The sequence below is a fragment of the Pseudocercospora fijiensis genome (assembly GCF_000340215.1).
Source record: "Pseudocercospora fijiensis CIRAD86 unplaced genomic scaffold MYCFIscaffold_10, whole genome shotgun sequence".
Classification (NCBI taxonomy): domain Eukaryota; kingdom Fungi; phylum Ascomycota; class Dothideomycetes; order Mycosphaerellales; family Mycosphaerellaceae; genus Pseudocercospora; species Pseudocercospora fijiensis.
Window position 1 is genome coordinate 130092 of NW_006921541.1, and position 21751 is coordinate 151842.

General features: G+C 41.9%; 4 protein-coding genes across 4 annotated transcripts in view; 2 read left to right on the forward strand and 2 right to left on the reverse strand.

Moving 5' to 3' along the window:
• Positions 1–8311: 8311 nt before the first annotated feature.
• On the forward strand, positions 8312–18491 carry MYCFIDRAFT_179043 (uncharacterized protein; the record flags this gene model as incomplete). The annotated part of the gene is made up of 7 exons (XM_007933166.1): positions 8312–8330; positions 17876–18074; positions 18110–18139; positions 18169–18181; positions 18213–18226; positions 18272–18425; positions 18453–18491. 7 exons carry the CDS (start codon positions 8312–8314, stop codon positions 18489–18491), a joined length of 468 nt encoding a protein of 155 aa, XP_007931357.1.
• MYCFIDRAFT_84398 (uncharacterized protein) lies at positions 18482–19524 on the reverse strand (the record flags this gene model as incomplete). The annotated part of the gene is made up of 3 exons (XM_007933167.1): positions 18482–19008; positions 19064–19225; positions 19281–19524. 3 exons carry the CDS (start codon positions 19522–19524, stop codon positions 18482–18484), a joined length of 933 nt encoding a protein of 310 aa, XP_007931358.1.
• An 803-nt stretch (positions 19525–20327) lies between these two features.
• MYCFIDRAFT_84397 (uncharacterized protein) lies at positions 20328–20746 on the forward strand (the record flags this gene model as incomplete). The annotated part of the gene is made up of 2 exons (XM_007933168.1): positions 20328–20400; positions 20454–20746. 2 exons carry the CDS (start codon positions 20328–20330, stop codon positions 20744–20746), a joined length of 366 nt encoding a protein of 121 aa, XP_007931359.1.
• Positions 20747–20774: 28 nt separating this feature from the next.
• The window catches only part of MYCFIDRAFT_209112 (uncharacterized protein), a gene marked incomplete at its 3' end in the record, with an annotated part of 1783 nt that continues 806 nt past the window's right edge, over positions 20775–21751 (reverse strand). The window contains exons 2-8 of the mRNA XM_007933169.1: positions 21389–21751; positions 21302–21354; positions 21159–21224; positions 21062–21133; positions 20940–21037; positions 20854–20895; positions 20775–20824 (exon numbers count right to left, since the gene is read on the reverse strand). Coding sequence (XP_007931360.1) covers positions 20775–20824; positions 20854–20895; positions 20940–21037; positions 21062–21133; positions 21159–21224; positions 21302–21354; positions 21389–21751 — 744 coding nt within the window. The remainder of the gene's footprint in view (positions 20825–20853; positions 20896–20939; positions 21038–21061; positions 21134–21158; positions 21225–21301; positions 21355–21388) is intronic.

A 21751-nucleotide genomic window follows, 5' to 3' on the forward strand; every position in this document is an offset into this window, starting at 1 on the left:
TCGAGACTAATATTAGAATAGTTACGAGAAGCTATACGAAAGAAGCGAGGCTATATTAATACCTATATCCGATCGACCTTAATAAGCTAAGTACCGATTGTAATAACCGACACTCTAAAAAGGATAGTATATACTAAGAGGATACTCGATACCTAAATCTTCGAGTACTACGACGAGAAACTAGTAAGACTCTCTCTAAAATAGTATAGTTACTAGATAATAGCTAACGGTCGATATATACTACGCGCTACCTTAGTAAGCTTATATATAAATGTCTAGCGGGTATACTACTCTAGTAGGATCGGCGAGGCTAGAAGATATATATTAAATAGTACTACTATAAAGTTACCCCTTTTATAATATTATCTACCGCTACGGTACTTAGTAGAATACTAACCGGATAGTCGATAGAGTCGCATTTAACTAAAGTTAGAGGTAAAGCGATCTAGCTAGCCTTAGATTATAAGTTAATATACTAGCCGTTCCTAGATCGGATAACTATATAGAATATAACGGATTAAACTACTCGTAACCTTCGGTTATCGAAAGCGTAGAAGATATACGTATAGTATATAGGTAGAGTATAGGATACCCCTAAATTATTAATAAATAACTTCGAGAGCGTACGTAACGATATCGATATACTTATAGCAATCGACGTCGTTTTAGATTCTAATAATAAAAGCGGATCGATCGAGCGCTATAGTAAGAGTAGTTTACGAGCGCCGTATTCCTCTTACCTACTAATATAATCGATAGGTTCTAAAGCGTCTACTAGGCAATAATTAAGTAAATAACTTAAAGCCGGCGATAATACGATAGATAAGTTAGTAGAGGCGGAGGCCCTACCTAAGAAAAACGATATTAGACTACCTATACTATAGAGCAGTTTCTAAGCAATAGATTAGGAGCCGACGGAGGCTACTAATCCGTTTACTTTAGTACGGGGAGGCAACGGTATAAGTATAACCGAGACAATAGAATATAATAGAACCAAAGACAATTAATATAAAAGATATAGATATACTACGGTAATAACAATAGGGAAAGGATTACGCGCTAATTACTATACGAATATTAGGTATTCTAACTAGTCTTATATAATAGATAAGACTTTATTCGCGGCGGTAAGTAATCGCGTTAGGGATATATTAGAGCTAGAAGAGGGGGAGTAGATATAGTAGGCGGATATAGAGGCGGACGGCGGCAAAGTTAAGAAGATAGTACTTAACGAAGAGACGTAGGATCGAAGAATTAGGAGATATATAGTAAAAGAGAAAAAGAAGTCGAAAGGAAACAAACGAAAGAAAGTAGAGGTATATCGCTTTAATATAGCTATAGAGGACGAATAGAATATATTCTTATTAACTATAATAAATAGATACCCTATATAATATAACGAAATCTATTAATACTATATAAGTTAGTTACTAAGTCGGTACTAACTTAGTATACGTAGTAGACGTATACAAATACTAGTAGTTACCCGAGTATATATATATACGTTAGATATTAGTAGAAGCAATAATCGTATAATATACAGATCCGATAGAAAATATAATTTAAAGGGTAGTACTAGTACCTATAACGACTCGAGCCTAACTCGATATACGAGTTAGATAGTAAAGAATAAAATTCTAACTACGATTAGATTTACTAGAATTTCTAGATCGCGACGATCCTATTAGACAAGATCTTTAACGTACGATCCTAAGGATCCTAAGCGATCCTATCGATAGGATCGTCGCGATTAGTAAAAAAGTTTCTATAACGAATACAAATACCTCGCTATAAAAATTACTAGGAACTATTATTATAGTAGCTACCTAGAAAGCACCGACAAGTCCTATAAGCTAGCCGCTATACTATAAGGTAATATCGGATTTAAGTTGCCTTAGTAGTAGAGGCCCCCGGCGAAGTAGGTCGCCTAGTTAGCCGCCTATTTAGCCGTATAACGTAATATCTTAGGGACTCCCGCGGAGGCCGTATATAGTAGAACAATACGTTATATATTAATATATAAACGACGGGACTATACTAAACTACGCGTACGTATATACGGACGATAGTAAGCGAGATATATAGAGTCGTAGGACTAATCCGAATAGTAGGAAGGAACCGGAAGATAGGGAAGAGCTAGGAGAAATATATTTACTTAAGAGCGGTTAAACGAGTTCGTATATACGCGCCGCGTAAGTTAGCTAGAAGACAAAGGCACTACGAGATAGCGGATAAGCGGAATACGCGCGCGCGCGCTTAGCGCGTAGGGAAGGACCTAAAAGTAGAGGTTTACTAAGAAGTTAGTAAGTAGGATATATATACTTACGCTTACGCGTCGGACGCGCTAGACGCCCGTAGGGCGGGATACTAAGGAAGGGGCTCTCCCTCTAAGGTACCCTTCTTCCTTTCTTCGTAGTTCGTCTTATATAGATAGTAGCTATATTAATTTAGTGCTCCTTCTAGTATAGTTTAAAGTTTCGTATATATTCTTACTACTTAGCCTCTAACCCTTATATTACGAACTGCCTTAAAAAAACGCCTCTATTAAGTGTAAGAAGGGTATGTTAGCAGGTAGATAGGGTAGTAGTAGGTATAAGTAGTATTCGATAAGGAGCTAGGAGGAGAGGGAGGAAGGTAGGCAAGTTAGCCTATTACTAAGCGCCAAGCCCTACCTAAGGCACTAAGACCCTAGCTTCACTTAGCCTAGTTATATGCCAATTACGTGTAGCCTCTTTAGCCCTAATATACGCTTCCCTTCTAAAGGCCGCGCCCTCGTAGCCTATCTATATTCTACGACCTCTATTACCGCTAACTTAGCAAGTCTAATAAGCTGCTTAGCCCGCGCTAAATTGAACACTTAACTACCTAATTATGTAACTATGTTAAACCTTACCTCTAATAACACAATGTATAACTCTAACTGCGCTATCTCTATATATAATAAACTATAAAGTAATATATATCTATAAGAATTGAAGGCCTTCGACTAATTATAATACGAGCGCGTCTTCCCTACTATAATAGGTAGACGTACGAGGTATTACAGCACTGCCTCCGTTCTAAGTAATATCGTATCGAGTTCTTTGCGTCTACTCTTAAAAGACCTAGCAATATCCGCTTCTAAGGGTTTGTCCGCTTCTAAGGGTTATTGTTCTTATTATTCGTAGTTTCGCTAGCCCTAATTAGCTAGGTTTAGTAGCCTTCAATTGTCAATCTTATCTTATCTTTTCCGAAAAAACACAGCTCGTCTAGTTTCTATAGGTAAAGGCTGTTATAAGTGTAGTAGTAGAGGTTCGTCTCGCTTAAAGGATTAGATAGATCGAGGAGTAACCTATTATCCGCAAGATCGACCCCGGCTAGCTTAGCTCTATAGTTTTACCCTTAGTTAGCTAGTCTATTAGTCGCTTAATCTTTTAAGCGGCTTAAAGTTTTAATTAAAGTTTTAATTAAAGGCAGGTAAGGTTGTATCTATAGGTATAGTAATAGTAGCAAGTAATATTAATAATAGCGACGCTAGTCGTCTTAGCGCTAACTTTACCTCGCTTCTAATCTCCTTCTTCTACTAATAACACACTCCGCAATACCGTTACTAATATAGCCGCGCCGGCCGTGCCGCCCTTTAGTATAAGCGAGACGCTGTCGTTATTATTATTATTACTATTCCACGCGCGTACGCGCCGCCCTCGCCGATCGCCTAGGCCTCGAGGCCTTGATAGAAGGAAGGAATAAGAGGGGGCGTTAAAAGGAGGGTCTTATAGGGTGCGCTAGTAAAGAGGTAGATTCCTTAAAAGGGTAGGGGATTAGTCGACAGTTATAGCGCGCTCGTTAACACTTAGTGCGCGTCCACTATAGTAGTATAGTCTTATTGTCCTTCGTTGCTAACAATTGCCCGCTTCTAATTAGTTAGCTAATAGTACCCCGGGGGTAGCATTATTCCTAGGCGACATTATAGGCATTATAAGCTCTTAGCCTTCTTCGTGTTCTTTACGCTAGTCTAATACTTATCTAATAACTTAGTTATATCCTTAAACGAGTCTTTAGCCTCCTATAAGTCCTATTTAGGTAAATAGCCTTGCTATCTTAATAGGTACTCCTTCTTGCCTTGCTTAGTCCGGTGCTTTAGAATACGTTCTATAGACTATAGCTCTTTACTATCCGCTAGTATGTCTTCGTGTTTAGTAGGGGCTTCATCCCCCTCGCGTAGGTAATATAGCTTAAGGAGGGATATATAGAAGGTATTATAGATAGTGTAATAAGGAGGAAGCTACAACTAATAGGCCTATACGGAGGAGCCCTTAACTTCTCGAATGCGGAATAGACTAATGTATCTTAGTGCGAGCTTAGGCCTTGTTTTACTATTAGGTAATAGATGTTTGCGGATACGGAGGTTCTTCGTACTAAGTATAACTATGTCGCCTTATTTAAAGGTTATTAGCGTATAGTGTTTGTTATAGTAGGCCTTCTAATAGGCCTAGGCCTTTGCTAGTTTGTTAGCTATTATAGCGTGAATTTCTCGCATCTTTTGAACCCTCTCTATAGCCGCTAGTGTTTTAGGGGCTTAACGCGCTTCCCTTTCCTTATACTCGGCCTCGAGCGAGGTAAATAGATCTTATAGTAAAGTAGCGTTTTGGCCTATTATAGCTATATACGGCGACACCTTAGTTAATAAGTAGACACTGTTATTATATACGAATTTAGCTAGTTATAGGAGGTTAACCTAGTCGTTAGGGTTTTTATTAATATAGCTATGTAGGTACTGCTATAGGGTAGCATTTTGCCTCTCGGTTTGGCTATCTATTTGTAGATAGAATGCTATAGACAGGCGATGCTTAAGTCTCAGTTATAGGCATATCTCACTCTAATAATAAGATGTAAATGTCGAGCCTCGGTTAGAGACTATCCCTTTAGGGGTCCCCTAATAGGTATAGAAGATATTGTTCTATAGCGCTTCTACTATATTAATAGCAGTCTAATCTTTCCGCGCCGGGATGTATCGAGCGCCCTTAGTAAACCGGTCTATAACAACTAGGATAGCGTTAAAGATGTCTTTGCTTCCTCTTCGCTTAGTAGGGGGAAGACCTATAATAAAATCTATTATAAGCTCTATAAATGGCTTGTAGGGGATTGGCAATAAGGATAACTCGCTAAAAGGCTAATGCTTTAGTGCCTTAATACGTTAGTATACGGCATACGTATTAACGTATTCCTTTATGTCCCACTTACTATTTAGCTAGTAGTATATACGCGATAGTAGCTCGTGCGACCTCTCTATGCTATAGTAACCGGCAAGCTTACTATTATAGTGTCGCTTAAGAAGTTCTTATCGGATCGAATGTTTAGCGGGGATATAGTATCTACCCTTAAACTTTAAATAACCTTTATTATCGACCGACTAGTTACTCTTACTAGATCGAGTCGTTCGCCTACTTACAAGCTTGTCGATACGTTTAGTAGCAAAGGCGTCCCTCTACTAAGTACGTAATAGCTTATCTATAAACGATTAACTATCCCTATTTACAAGGTTATTTAATAGCACCCTCGCTATTAAACGAGGTACGTATTATATATATCTAATAGCACTAGTAGCCGGATTAACTGCAGTAGTACTGTCGCTATTACTGTATATTGCGATATCGACTAGGGAGTTATTATAACTTCTCCTGTCTGTGTCCTTAGCCCTTGCCTTAACACGCACTATTAATATAGTAAGAGCATTAATATGCTTTAAGCCGTCGCGGAGTCCGGTAAGCCGCTTCTCCTACGCGTACTTATTAACAATACGGGCTATAGCAATCTTATACTATAGGGTTAGAAACAAAGAATTAATATGTTAGGTCTCGCTATCGTAATTAGGTCGCCTCGATAGGCTATCGGTAGGGTTACTTACGCCTAGCCGATATAATATATTAAAATCAAACCCGGCGAGGTAGACGGCCTATCTAGCCTGTCGACCTATAACCCTAGTAACCTTAGTAATGCTACGGAGGTTGTTATAGTCTGTATAGACCTGTATTGTATATTAAGCCCTATCGAGGTAGTGCCTCTAATACTTAAAGGCCTCGACAATAGCTAGGAGCTCTTACTCGTAGGTCTCGTAGCGACGTTTAGTATTAATTATCTTCCTCGAGAAGAAGGCAATCGGGTACTAGTAGGTGTTATTAGCCTGCTGTAATATAATAGCTAATATAGCGAACTATAAAGCGTTAGTCTTAATTCGGATCTATTTGCTTAGTACGAAATAGTATAATAAGGGGACTTTAGTAAATCGCTTCTTTAGACCGTTAAAAGCGGCTTGTGTTTTATTAGTCTACCTAAACTCTCTAGAAGGGTTTGCCTTAGTCTTAGTAAGCTTAGTTAATAGCATTACATATCTCGAATAGCCCTTAATAAAACGGCGGTAGAAATTAGCGAAGCCGAGGAACGATTAGAGCTCCTTAATAGACGTAGGAACAGGCTATTTAGTAATTGTTTTAATCCGATTAGGATTAGCCTTAATACCCTCGGTTAATACGAGGAAGCTAAGGAAGGATACCTCTTTAGTAGCAAAGGTACATTTAGAAGGTTTGCGGTGTAGGCTATAGGCTCGTAGGCGGTCGAGGACCTTGCGTACTACGGCCTAGTATTCTACAATATTAGGTAAATATATATAAACTAGGATGTTATCTAGGTAAACTATATAGAGGTAATCTAATAGGCCTAATAGGGCCCGATTAATATAGGACTAGAATATAGCAGAGGCATTAGCTAGCCTGAATAGTATAACTAAGTACTCGAAATAGCTATAGCGAGTACGAAAGGCTATCTTCTATTTATCGCCCTTACGAATACGAATGCGGTAATAGGCGTCCTTAATGTCTAATATAGTATAGTAGTAGGTACTAGAAAGGCGGTCGAGGGTCTTATTAACAAGCGGGAGCAGACAGCGGTCCCTAACAGCAATAGCGTTAAGCCTACGATAATTAATATACAGGCGTAGGCTACTATCCTTCTTTAGTACGAACAGGATAGGTATACTAGCAGGGCTGTTGCTATACCGAATACGACTATTAGCTAGGTTTTCTTCTAGGTACTTACGTAATATAGTAAGCTCGCGCTTACTAAGGTTGTAGAGTAGTCTAAAAGGAACCTCCTTGCCCTCTATAATGTTAATCTTATAATCCGTCTCTTTAAACATAGGCAACGTCGATGCTAGGTAGTGTTTGAATACATTAATATAGGTCTCTCGAATAGGCTCCGGTATACGCTTAAGCTATTTAGAGTCTATACTATTAGGGGGCACAAGTTTATCGTTATTACTACCGAGCAGGTCGGTAGTTAGATTAGCTAAGGCGGAGGCTAGTGTTAGGTTACTAATAAATAGGACCCTAATATTATTAGGACACTCGCTAATATCGATATATTTAATGTCTTCTTTCCTAGCGATTCTAAATCGCTATTATTAACTGCCTAAGTCTATAACTGTAGTATAGTGCTTAAGAACAGGGTTGCTAATAACAATAGTAGCTCCCCTATATAGGTTGTCTATATCTACTACGTAGGCAGTAAAGTCTAGTAGGCGTTCATTTCCGAGGTCGTCCTTTAGAGCTATAGGAATATAGTAGGCCCTATAGGTTAAGTGCCGAGCGTTATTAAACTAAGCAAGGGTTAGCAGGTTAGTCCTAGGTAGTTGTCGAAGGTCTAATTGCTTAGCTAGGCGATAGCTAATAAGGGCACTAACTGAATTTCCTAGATCTAGTATAACCTTAGTTTAATAGGTAGTGCCCTTCGTATCCTATATAAGGTAGGAGCGTATTATAGCTAGTACAATGTCGATAGTCTTACGCCGTACAAGGCTAACAGTTAGTACGGCGCTTATTCTTTTTTCGAAGGTTAGCCTATAGGGGTAGCGTTAGCTACTAAAAGGTGCTTTCGGTACTTAGCGGTAGTACGGTCGATTCGGGCCTAGTCCTTAGGTTTGTCGCATTAGCCTAGTAGATAGCTAGTACTGTTACAATTGAAGCACTTTAGTCCGGTTAGGGGATTGCTATAGCTATTGCCGCTATTATTAGCCGAGCGATTAGTACTATAGGGATACGAGCCCCTTCTACGGCCCCTATCGCGGCCTCCTCTATATAGCCGCCGGCTACGGCCTCTTCTACGGTCGCTATTACTGTTTCTATTATTAGTATTATTGTTTTAGTAGGACCCTTAGCTATTGCCTCCGCGGGCACTACGATTGCCGCGGTTAGTACTAGCTAGTCGGATTCTCGATTCTAGTCGTTACTAGAGCTAAACAGCCCGCTCGGCTGTTTCTACTTCGACTATAAATTAAATGCGTATTAGGTTAGCCTGTTCGAATACACGACGGCGGTCCAATTTAAGGACTAACTCCTATCGCAGTTTAGGGCGTATTTTGGAAATCTAGATAGAGTCGGTCTTAGCTAGCAAATCGTCCTTAAGGGTCTTTAAATAGGCCTTAAATAAACGAGCTAATTGATTAGTCTTTTGCTTAGCCCGAAGGTACTAGTCCTAAGCGTATTATTGCCTTAGTATAGGGTTTCTAAGGGTGTCTAGTATAATAGTTTTGTAGGTTTGCTACTAAACAGCGGTCTAATTAGTAAGGGAGTCAAAGTAGTTATCCTAGGTGCGTTTTAGGTCGCTATTAATGTATTACATAGCATAGACGACTAGCGAATAGTCGTCTAGTAGGGCCCTTAGTGTATTTCGCTAGTTTAATTTACAATCGCGTATATAATTATTATACTACTTGCGGCTAGAGCTATTAAATACGGTATAGTCCTTAAGCTTAGCATCCTTCTTTTAAATAGAAGGTCCTGCTACTAGTTCTAGTCTAGTAGTAGTTGTTAGGGCTTCCTATAGGCGGCGAATCTCGAGGAGGTTATCCTTTAGCTATTGTTCTTAACGTAGGGCAGTAAGCCTATTTTAGGTAGCTTCTTAGAGTCTCCCTACTAGTTAGGGGCTAAAGGCTAGTTAGCTATATCGACGGTTAACAATATTGTTAAGAATGTCGTCGATAGGCAATTCTAGGTCGTTACCTAGAATTACAGGTTCTTTAGTAGGCTTAGTAGTAGGCCCTTTAGTAGGAGGCACTTTAGTAGGAGCTTTAGTAGGCACTTTAGTAGGTACTGTGCTACTAGCGTTGTCGTTACTAGCGCTGCTAGCGGCAGCACGGTTATTGTTTCGTAATAAACCGGCTATTATAAGGGGCGACACTAATAATATATTATTAGCCCCTAAGATGCGGATGTAGCGGAATTAGTAGATATCGGCTTAGTATGCTTAACTTAGTATAATAGGCCGTATAGAAGGCCTTGCTTAATAATTGGTACGGTTGTTTTAGTAGAATAGTACGTATAGGTCTCGTTCTTCGGACGTAATATAGTTAGATTAGTCTTATTCGTAGCTATACCGCTAAAAGCTTGAAATAAGGACTATCTAGCTGCTGCCCTTAAAGGGTAGATCGAATACTATATAAGAAGGGTATATTAGCAGGTAGATAGGGTAGTAGTAGGTACAAGTAGTATTCGATAAGGAGCTAGGAGGAGAGGGAGGAAGGTAGGCAAGTTAGCCTATTACTAAGCGCCAAGCCCTGCCTAAGGCACTAAGACCCTAGCTTTACTTGGCCTAGTTATATACCAATCACGTATAGCCTCTTTAGCCCTAGCATTAAGACAGATACTCCCGACGAGTAGATTTAAAAGACAAGACCTAACAAAGTACCTAATTTTTTAAGCTTAGTATAGAATAAGATCCCCGCTACGCGCGAGTAGCTAAATTACGCCTACGCTACCGACCTAGAACTACTCGCTAACCTGCTTAAGGCTTATAAAGATACTACTCGTTTCCTCTCGGTCTCTCGTATAAGCCTTAGTACGGCTCTTAACGACGCGAATACTTCTATTATAGAAAAAGAAGACGAGGTAGGCCGCCTCTAGTTGTATCTCGCCTCTACTTGCCTAGGCGCCGCGGTACCCGCCTCTTACCTATTTATACCTACTTCGAATAAGAGTAAGAAGCTTAGCGACCTCGAACGCTTTACCGGCAAGCGTAAAGTATACGAGGAATTTAAGATATAGGTTAAGATCCGCTTTCTCGCTAACGCCGACTGCTATCTAACTAAAGCTTTAAAACCCGGATTTATGTTTTCTCTACTCGGTAGCTCCGCCCTCGATTCCTACCGTAGCCTCTTAGAAAATATAGAAACTACTACGACGGCTACTATCTAGAAGGCTCTCGACGCTAGTTTCGGCGACCTAGACTATAAGTAAACTACGCGCCTAAACTTAGACAAACTTAAGCAAGCAAACAAGACCTACTAAGAATACTATACTACCTTCTAATACGAGATTAGGTACGCCGAATACCCCCCGGACGTCGCTAAGTAGATCTTACTACGCGGCCTTAGCGAAGAAATAATACTATAAGTCCGCGATAAGGATATAGAGAATCTAAACATTACCGAACTATACGCTTTACTTACGCGTATCGATAATACGACTCGGAACTTCGCGAAAATTATCGCTAACCGTAGAGGCGCTCGTACGAATACCGGCCGCTTTACGTCGCCGTTTGCTATACTACCGTCGAAGTTATAGACAGCTTAGACGCCGGCTTTAGTACTAGCTCCTACTATAGCCCTAATACCGCTAGGCGCCTAGCCTACCGCTAAACCGATAGATTTAAGCGCTGCCTCGCTTAGCGCCCGTCTACGCGTATCCCTAGTAAATAGTAAGCTTTCGGAAGAAAAGAAGTAGCGTTGCCGTACGGTAGGAGAATATATCTACTATAGAGTAAAAGGATATATTACTCGCCTCTATCCGTCTCTCGTCGGCCGGCTAAATACGCTAACGATATAGCGAGTCGCCGCCGCGAATATTACGACTCTAGATACGCCCTTACTAGCTAGCGCTACTCCGAGCGGCTAGAGAAAAGCCTAAACCTTATATATAGTCGCTTACAAGATTTATTCGTTCCGAAACTAAGAGTATCTGCTACTACCTTCCCTTTCCCTAGCTTAGCTATAGAGAAAGAGTTAGTTTACTAGCCTTTCGTAGTAGAAACGTTAATAGGAAATTAAAAGAAATTATTAAAAACTATAGCTCTTATTAATAATAGCGTAACCGGCTACTCGTTTATAGATTACGACTATACGAGGGAGCTCGGCTTAACGTTCTAAGACCTTACGTACGCTCGGGAGTTAGAAATGTTTAATAGTACGACCGCGGCCGCCGGTAAAGTAACCTAGATCTACTACTTATCTATTACTATCGGCCTATATACCGAAAACATTATATTCTTTCTTACGAAACTCCCGAAGACTTACCCTATTATTCTTAGTCTTCCTTAGCTTAAAAAGTATAACCTAGTTATCGACTAGGCCTCCGAATCTCTATCCTTTACGAGTAAGTATTACGTAGAGTACTACTTTAGCGAATTTAGTTCTACCTCCGATACTCCCTAAGATCGTACTATATTCGCTATTAGCGCGGCTACCTTCTCGCGTCTTACCTACGACAAACGTACTTAGATCTTCGCTATAATAATATAAGATATCGAGAAGGCTATCTAAAAGTTCGACGAAGAACCGATAGACCTAAGAACGAAACTACCGAAGGAGTATTAGTACCGACTCTACTAGTTTTCGAAAAAGAACGCCGATATTCTACTACCGTACCGGCCCGGTATCGACTATAAAATCGAGCTAATCGATAGTAAGCCGCCGCCGTACGGTCCTCTCTACTCTATATCTCGAGATAAGCTCCTCGTACTAAAGAAATACCTAGAAAACAACTTATAAAAGAGCTTTATCCGCCTAAGTTCCTTCGAAGCGGCCGTACTAGTAATATTTGCCTAGAAACCCGGCGGAGGTCTCCGCTTCTACGTAGACTACCGGGGCCTTAACGCGTTAATAAAAAAGAACCGCTACCTAATTCCTCTCGTAAACGAAACGCTCGAGCGTCTTTCGAAAGCCCGCTAGTTTACTAAGCTCGATATAATCGCTACCTTTAACGCGATCTATATTGCCGAGGGAGACGAATATTTAATAGCCTTCCGAACCCGTTACGGCCTTTTCGAATACCTAGTCTTACCGTTCGGACTCTATAACGGACCTAGTACGTTCTAATTATATATTAACGATACGCTTAAGGAATTCTTAGACGCCTTCGTCTCGGTATATATAGATAATATCTTAATTTATAGTAAAACGAAAGCCGAATACTACGAATATATCGAAAAAGTGCTTTAGAAACTCGATAAGGCCGGACTATATATCGATATCGATAAGTGCGAATTCTATAAGTAAGAGGTAAAATTCCTCGGCCTTATTGTCTCTTTAGAAGGTATTCGAATAGATCCCGGCAAAATCGAAGCCGTTCTAAACTAGGGAGTACTACGAAACGTAAAGGAAGTCTAAGGTTTCCTCGGTTTCGCTAACTTCTACTAAAGATTTATATAGAATTTTAGCGGAATCGCCCGTCTACTTATAGTACTTACGTAGAAAGACGTTAAATTTAAATAGTCTCCGGCCTATTAAGAAGCCTTCGACTAGTTATAGCAAAGTTCTACGACCGTACCGATCCTATAGTACTTCGACTTTAATAAAGAAACGCGTCTAGAAACCGATACTTCCGATAGTACGACTAGCGCCGTTCTTCTTTAGCGGACGATCCCAGAGGATACGTAGCTGCCCGTAGCCTACCTCTCTAAGAAAATATCCTCCGTAGAATATAATTACGATATCTACGATAAGGAACTCCTCGCAATCGTTAAGGCCTTCGAAGAATAGCGCCTAGAGCTCGAAGGTTCTAAATTACCGATCTAAGTTAGCTTAGACTATAAGAATCTTATCTACTTTCTTAAGAGCAAAATCCTTAGCTATAGACAAGTACGCTAGAGTAAGTTTCTTTCCCGGTTTAACTTCGTTATTTAGTATACGCCTAGTAAAGCGAACTTATAGGCCGACGTACTTACAAGGCGTAACGGAGATTCGCCTTTAGATCGAGGCCCGTAGCGCGAAGAATAGTCTATTCTAAAAGAGTATAACCTAAGCTAGGAACTATACGAACTCCTTAGAGACGACTTTACCGGCCTAGAGCCTCTCGTAGCATCCTTCGTATTAATAGCCGCTCCCGCCTTCCTTAAAGATAATAATAGCTCGGACGAGGAAGATATAAGTTCGGAAAACTCGGATAGTAACTAGGAAAGCGAAGAAGAAGTATAGGACCTCCTCGAACCTACCTAGCTCGAGTAGTAGCTTACGATAGCGTACGCCGAAGACGCTTATACTAAAGGCCTAATTTACGCTTTATGGAACAGAGAATAGCTATACGAAAATGTTTCTCTTTTAGAGTACGAGCTCTATAGAACTCTACCCTAAGCGCCCCGTATAACGTTTAGAAATGCTCTCTACGTCCCGGACTTCGAAGATTTACGCGATTAGATTATACGTTCCGCCTATAACCCTCTCGGAATAGTATATCTCGGTCGAGCTAAGATATTATCTTAGCTCCGGAAGTAGTACTACTAGCCTAATCTATACCGAGATATCGACCGATTCGTTAAAAGCTACGTAGTATACCGTAGAGTAAAAGCAGATACGCGTAAGCCGTAAGGGCTACTAAAACCTCTTAAAATCCCTCTATAGCCCTAGTAATACATTTTAATAGATTTTCTTATAGGCCTACCGAAAGGATCCGACTTTAACGGCCTTTAGTTTTAAAATATACTTGTCGTAGTCTACCGCCTAACTAAACGTAAGAAGGTATTAAATACCCGTAGCCTAACCGCGAAGAATACGGCTTAGGTCTTCTACCGAGAAGTATAGAAAGATACCGGCCTACCTAAATTAATTTTATCTAATCGCGGTCCGAATTTCGTCGCCCGTTTCTAGAAGCGCCTCTACGAACGACTAAAAATTTAAGCGCGCCTTTTAACGGCTTACTATCCGTAGACCGACGAGTAAACTAAACGGGCTAACGCTTAGATCGAGCAAATTATTAGGTGCTTCTATAATTACTACTAAAATAACTAGCTAAGATTAACGCCTTCTATTAAATTTACTATTAACAATTAGGAATTAGCTACGACTTAGACTACGCCCTTCTACGCTTCGACTAGATTTTACCCCTAAACCGGTATAGAACTAGTAGAAATCGAACTAGAGCCCCTAGTAAACGATCCGGAGAGAGACGCCGATACTTTCGCTCTTTAAATAGCCTAGACCTACTAAGAGCTATAGAACGAGATAAGGTATACCTAGGAAGTATACGAGCACTACGCGGATTAGCGCAGACGCGCCGCGCTAGATTACTAAGTCGGAGATTACGTTTACCTCGACTTACGGTATATTAGAACTAACCGACCTTTAAAAAAGCTCGACTAGAAAAATCTAGGACTCTTCTAAATTGTAAAGAAAGTCGGTACGTACGTATACGAACTAGATCTCCCCGAGAATCTTAATATTTACCCGGTTAAATACGTTATTAACCTAAGAACCGCCGGAGAAATCGTAGACCCCGAAGACATTCCGCTAATTCCGGAAGCTACCGAGGCTACCGATTAGACCGAAGACGAGCTAGAATCTGCCTTAGGTATAGTACGGGCAATTATCGGATAGAGCTTTAGTAATACAAACTTCGGTAACCTTAACCTACCCGGTCTATAGGAAGAGGTATAGTAGGAAGGGTACCTAGATAAAGATACAACCTAGGAACCCCTACGCTATATTATCTTCGCCTACGAAGTAATCGAAGAATTCCTACGAGATTATACTAACTATACGACGATAGAAGGTACTATTCCGGAACATTTTCTCTAGGAAGTATACGAATAGAATTTAGATTAAGGTCTCCGACCTAAACTAGGGCAAGAATACTAGTACCTATTATATACGGACCTCCTTTAGCGTCGTAGGAACTCCGCGCAAAACGAGGGGGGGGCTACTATTATAGTAGCTGCCTAGAAAGCACTAACAAGTCCTATAAGCTAGCCGCTATACTATAAGGTAATATCGGATTTAAGTTGCCTTAGTAGTAGGGGCCCCCGGCGAAGCAGGTCGCCTAGTTAGCCGCCTAATTAGCCGTATAACGTAATATCTTAGGGACTCCCGCGGAGGCCGTATATAGTAGAACAATACGTTATATATTAATATACGAACGATAGGACTATACTAAACTACGCGTACGTGTATACGGACGATAGCAAGCGAGATATATAGAGTCGTAGGACTAATCCGAACAGTAGGAAGGAACCGGAAGATAGGGAAGAGCTAGAAGAAATATGTTTGCTTAAGAGTAGTTAAACGAGTTCGTATACGCGCGCCGCGTAAGTTAGCTAGGAGATAAAGGCACTACGAGATAGCGGATAAGTAGGATGTGCGCGCGCGCGCTTAGCGCGTAGGGAAGGACCTAAAAGTAGAGGTTTACTAAGAAGTTAGTAAGTAGGATATATATACTTACGCTTACGCGTCGGACGCGCTAGATGCCCGTAGGGCGGGATACTACGGAAGGGGCTCTCCCTCTAAGGTACCCTTCTTCCTTTCTTCGTAGTTCGTCTTATATAGATAGTAGCTATATTAATTTAGTACTCCCTCTAGTTTAGTTTAAAGTTTCGTATACTATTATATATTCTTACTACTTAGCCTCTAACCCTTATAACTATATTCCGACTAGTATACCCGAGACGCTAGCGTAGATTTAGGTAGTTATACTCTAATATAAGACCCTACTAAATAACGATTTATACTATATAGATATTAATACCTACGCTAAGAGCGGTAGCAGCAATTATAATACGGATAGTGCTATCCGCTACGCTAAACTTACGAAACCGTAGGTCCTAATCGTATATAGGTATAGCGGATATATAGAATTAGATAATTCTAAGTACGTTTAGTATAGGATTAGACCTATTTCCCTAATAATACTAGTTTTCTCGATATAGGTCCTTAGTCCGAAGTACTAGCTAGGCTCGAACGTAATTTATAAGCGCGATTACGTCTAGGCGACTATCGATAAAAATAATAGTCTTTAGTATCTCCGCTAGCGTAGCCTATTGCTCCGCCGCGGACTAGGCTTCGCCTATATTAGCTAGCGTAGCAGTAGACAAATTCGAGCCTATAGCGGATAGAGGCGAGCCTATAGGGCTTACGGCCTTTTCGATTATAAAATACAACTAGCTATAGACCGACTTCGTATTTTTATCTAATTCTTTAAAGATATACGTATAGTTAACGCGATCGATACTAGTCCGTAGTACTATAGAATAATATAGCTCGTAGCCGACCGGTCTAAACCCGCTATAATTTAATATATAGGCTTAGGTTATAGTATCTAGGGTTCTAGTATAGCTAAACTATATATAGTCCTAGCGGAGAAGCTACCTAAGCTACGCGGCTATAAGGAATTCCTCGCGGAAGCTAGCCTATTTCGAGAGGAGATAAATTTTATCGAATGCGACTAGCCCGATATATAAAGAAAGATTCGGATCCTTTAGGGTATCCTTAAAGTTATCGGATATAGCCTACTCCGGGCTTAGAATAATATAATCGTACTAGCCCGCCCTAATTTTAGTAAACAAATCTAGATCCCGCCGCTTAGCCTTACTCGTAACTAGTACGGGATTAACGTATTCCCCTACGATCTTCTTTAAGTCCGCTTCTTACTCCGCCCCGAGCTAAGTAAAAGGCACTAACTAGATAGTAGTCTATCTAGTAAGTATAGTAAAAGCCTAGAAGATTAGGCTCTTATCTAAACTAGTTTTTATAATAAATAGGATATCCTATCGCTAGTAAATTAAGGCCCGTAGTATAGTAACCTAGATCCGATACGGCTTTTTCTTAGGCCGCTATTTAGATAGTTTATATAATCGATTTAATATCTACCTTATTCTAGCTTCGATAATATCGAATTAGAGGTCGACTAAATCGGTATAGTTAATAGTATAAACTATCGCGCAAATAGATTTAAGAGTATAGTTATAGATTCGATTAACTATAAATCGAATAATCTCCTATAGATCGGTATATACGACCCTTATAGAAAGCTCTACGGGAATACTCTATAGCGTAGCGGACTTCTAGAGCTTGCCTAGCTAGAAACTATTCTAGATTCTCCGAGCTAGTTTTCCCGATTTCGCTCTTATAAATTGCCCTCTAGTCGCGGCCCTTCTCTAATCTATAACATATAGAGCCTATCCTACTTATAGCGTTAAAACCGGCTTAAGTATTATAGTATTCTAAACGCATCTCTTACTAACTCGGAGCTACGATACCTAGCCGATAATATTAGGCGGGAGGACTACGAGCGCTAAACGGGATAGTATTAGGGATAGATAAGAGTTACGTAAGCTTCTTCGCGGTATTATATTTACCTACCGCGGATATTATTTCGATTATTATAGAGTTAGTTTATCGCTCTACGGTCGTAGTAGGATAGACGTATCTAGCTTTAATATAGTAAGCGATATTCGATTTTCGGATATATATAGATTTTCCCTAGTAAGTAGTAGATCTAAGTTCTTTAGATTTTAGGGATAGATAGTTTCTATAACTACGTAGGGCTTAACTATAGCGGATTTTGCGATTTTCGATATATAATAGTATTATAGCTAATAGTATCTACTTACTACTACGATTATCTATATACGCGTACTAAAACCCGATAGAAACGGATTAGACTAGTAATAAAGGGTATTATATAGTCTATACGGGAGTTTATTTAATTAGTAGAGGGGTTGGAAAGTTTACTTACGGGTTTAGAAAAGTCTGCTACGGAACACGTGATTCTATATCATATGCACGAATACCCTTTGTTACTAGTCTGAGCGGAGATAGCGCGACAACTAGCTAGCGATACCAACAGCAACGACAAGCCAGCGAGCGACGCAACGACCTGCCAGCGAGCGACACGACGACCTTCCAGCGACACGACGACCTGTCAGCGACACGACGACCTGCCAGCGACACGACGACCTGCCAGCGACGCGACGACCTGCATTGGACTTCCAGTTCATGGCCCAACGTTCAGTGACGTGCAAGGTCCAGGCGAGAAGCTCATGGAGTGCAACTGGCTACAGTGGGAGGCATAAGTATCGAGAAAGGTGGCACAAGGTTTCTTGACACGGATTTACTAGCAGTAAGGTGTTAATGGCGGGATAGGGATAGAACAGTGAAGATAAGTGGGTGAGCTGCGACAGCCTACAAACTGCGTCAGCCAAAGCGCAATTGGTTGCAAATTATATATAACCTGGGAGGCATATTGTTTTGGAAAAGCGCTAGAGATACGGGTCTGATCGAACTTTGGTCCTCGCATGGCACCCAGCATTCAGGCGACTGGAATCGAGCAGCCGCCATGCGAAGTGATTTGGAACAACGAGTCGCGCATTTGCTGAAAGACAGGGTGAACGCATGCATCTCCAACGCCTCCGTGCTCTTTGGACAACAAAGCAGACAGATTATAGAGGTTCGTTACATCTTCTTCTACTATTCATGAAAAGTTCCCTTCAATCCACTGAAGCTAATCACAGGAGGCACATGTCCTCGGACGCCATGATTCTTTGGGTTCTGATCCCACTTTGTCATCATGAACCACCTCCAAAATGAATCAAAGTTCCTGCACTGCTTCTTCTGTGCGAAGATCGGCTGTGGTCCAATTTCGTTGTCATCTAGGTCTCCGAAAGGCACCAGCCGAATGTCCACGTCACACATGAGATACTGGCGCAGTTGCTCGATGCAATGCGCCGAATGTGCTTCGATGATGCTCTGTCCATGAGTGACCTTCCATTGGTTCTCCCCGAACGAAGGACTGTGCTTGCGGTAATAGTCGAAGTTGTACCACTGCCCTTGCCGAACGAGATTCAGGCAATGCAGCATATGAGCCACTTGGATCTCCACGGGGTATCCGGTGTATGGGGTGTATGGACTGTTGGCTGGTGATGTCAAGCTGTGGTTGTGCTGTGGCCCAATGTCGTGGAATTTTCCATACTCCTCTGGAAGTAGGCGTTCGGCTTCTACATTTCCAGGTTAGAAGAAGCTGACTTGTGGCATCAGACAAAGCAAACGAACCATAGGCGCCGAGATCAGCCCAGTATCGATCGACTTCTTCTGCGACGTCATCTCCAAGCGTAGCCGGACGTGTGTATTCTGAGTCGTACGGTTTGTTGAAGTTCAACTCGCTGAAAGTCTCGGTGTGCCAACTCCGGTCGATGAGCGCCAGAAATGGAGATGCTTTGTACGGTGAGCTGCCGAGCTGATTGATCTTTAAAGTTGGGAAAGGACTCACGGGAGCGTGCATCGCTGAATTGAGGCGAGTAATCACAGGTGTGACTCCTCAGCAGTGTTCGATCAATGATGCACGAAGTAATACCAGCCACGGCCAATGCTACAGCATAGCAGAAGTATCGCGCGGCACTGTTGTATCGCCGGGCACTGTGAAGTGATGCTGTGATTTTCTCCTCAGCTTCAAGATCGTCGCTGGCACTAGCTAGCTCAGAGTAAGAGTGCCTCGCTGTCCAGAAGAGCGGCATAATGTCAGGTCGTCGCAGAATCAAAGAGTGTTGGAAGTGAAGACCTGTGGGCAGGAGGGTGCCGCCATCGAAGCAGTGCGCAGTAGACGATCAGCGAAGGCAATTGAAAGATGTCATCGATATGCGACATGGACCAGCACTTTAGTCTACGGACAAAGTCTATCCCTACAACAGTGGTCTTGTGAGCTGTGAGGTGTCGCACACACATGCTTCCCCGCTTTCGGCCAATCGCCGCCCTAGCCTTTCAAGACACATTATAGCCGCTCAAGCAAGCCCCTAGACATGGATGTAACAGGTTGATATAATACGGTGTAGAGGCAAATGACGGAGGGAAATGGCGGAAACAGGACCGATGCAAACGACGGAGGCAATTAACGGAGCAGAGAACTTTCTAGTTCTAGCGCCTAGTAACTCCGCCTCACTGTTTCTAGGTTGTCTTCATTCGTTCATGGATACGTTCGCAACGATAGAGACACAGGACAGAGGCAAACGACGGAGGCAATTGACGGAGCAGAGAGTTTTCCAGCACCTAGCAGCTCCGTCCTCGTGATTCTAGATAGCCTGATGCGTTCATCAATAGTGTCGAAGACTCGATATTACCCAGAAGCAACCGATCCGTTCATGGATATCGTCGAACAATCTGAATCACCGACAAAGAACCTTGGTAGATGATTGCATCGGCAGATGGACTTGGATGAATCTCCAGTGAACATAAATGAACAAAGTGCGGCCACTCGACGCTCTCATCCAACGAACACACACGATAACGTCTGCGAATCTTCACTATCTCCTCCAACATCAACATGAAGTCATTCATCTTCGCCTCTGTTGCTCTTTTAGCGAGCAATGTCGCAGCGATGGCCGTAATCCCACGAGGTATGTACATCAATGTTATTGAGGTTGTCGATTACATACTCAAATGTATTTAGCGCCGCTCGACAAAAGGATGGCAGAGTTCTACTACAATCAGCAATGCTATCCAAACTGCGAGGATGAGAAGGAGAACAAGCGAGCAATTGAGGAAATGATGGAGAGGGACGAACGAGCAGTGGCGGAAATCGTGAAAAGGGAGGCAGAATTTTATTACAATCAGCAATGCTATCCAAATTGCGAGGATGAGAAGGAGAACAAGCGAGCACTTGCGGAAATCGAGAAAAGGGCAGCAGAATTCTATTACAATCAGCAATGCTATCCGAATTGCGAGGATGAGAAGCAAGAGTGATGTATGTATTGCCCTGGATTTCCTGTTTCTAATGGGTGGAACTAAGGTAATCACAGTGGAGGATCTTCCCTTGACTATCTGAGGATTGGCAGATGCTTAGATTCAACTCTGTTGCTCACTGTTTCGAGACTCGAGACACAAGAGCCAAGCTCGGATAGCAAGCCCAATTCAACATTGCGCTATATAGACCTACGCTTCTCAACTCTCAGAGACTTTCTCCTCACGTACGAACAAGTGCATTCATCAGCGAAAATGTATGGTAACATGGCCCAAGGCCGCCGCATGTAAGCGCTTGGCAATGCTTAGTTCTATCACCTTCCCAATCGGGCAATTTTGTTCAAGCACATAAGCCGAGGAAGTGGAGAAGTGACACAGTTTTCGTCTGGTCTCCATTCTATAATTCAGTCTACACTGTAAGGCTTCCACATCAGCAGCTCTCTTGAAGCTGGAACTTTCTACAGGATCTGGATCCAAAGCTCTGTGCTGCCTTCGCGAACAAGAGTCCTTATGTCTAGACAGTGACTACGAGCGAGATGCCTTCCCTCGGGTCGACACCCAGCTTTCTCTCCAACTCCATACGAACAGCAAAGTCCCACCAGCTCCAAAAACTGCACCCGCAAGGCAGACTCCGACTACTAGCACCAAGCCATGATAGGGGAACTGCACTGCAAGCACATGATATGCAATGACGAGGATAGCCGCTGCAGACAAGACATAATCAAATTTCATGAATGTCAAGCAAGTACTTGAATAGCCCTGCACGCCTCGCACCTCATCAAGAGATGGGATGTGTAAGTCCCATAGGGTCATATCAGGATTGAAGAGGACGTAGCATAAGGCAGCTCCATGGATCAGCGATGAGATGATGGCAGAGCCAGAAAGAATCCTCTGCGCGGAAGAGTGACCAGAAGGAGTCATCTTGACCTCGTTGGAACCTCGTCCCGGGGTGGCGATGGCTAGGTAGAGCAATATCTGGACTGTGATTTTCGCAAGCGGGGACGAGCC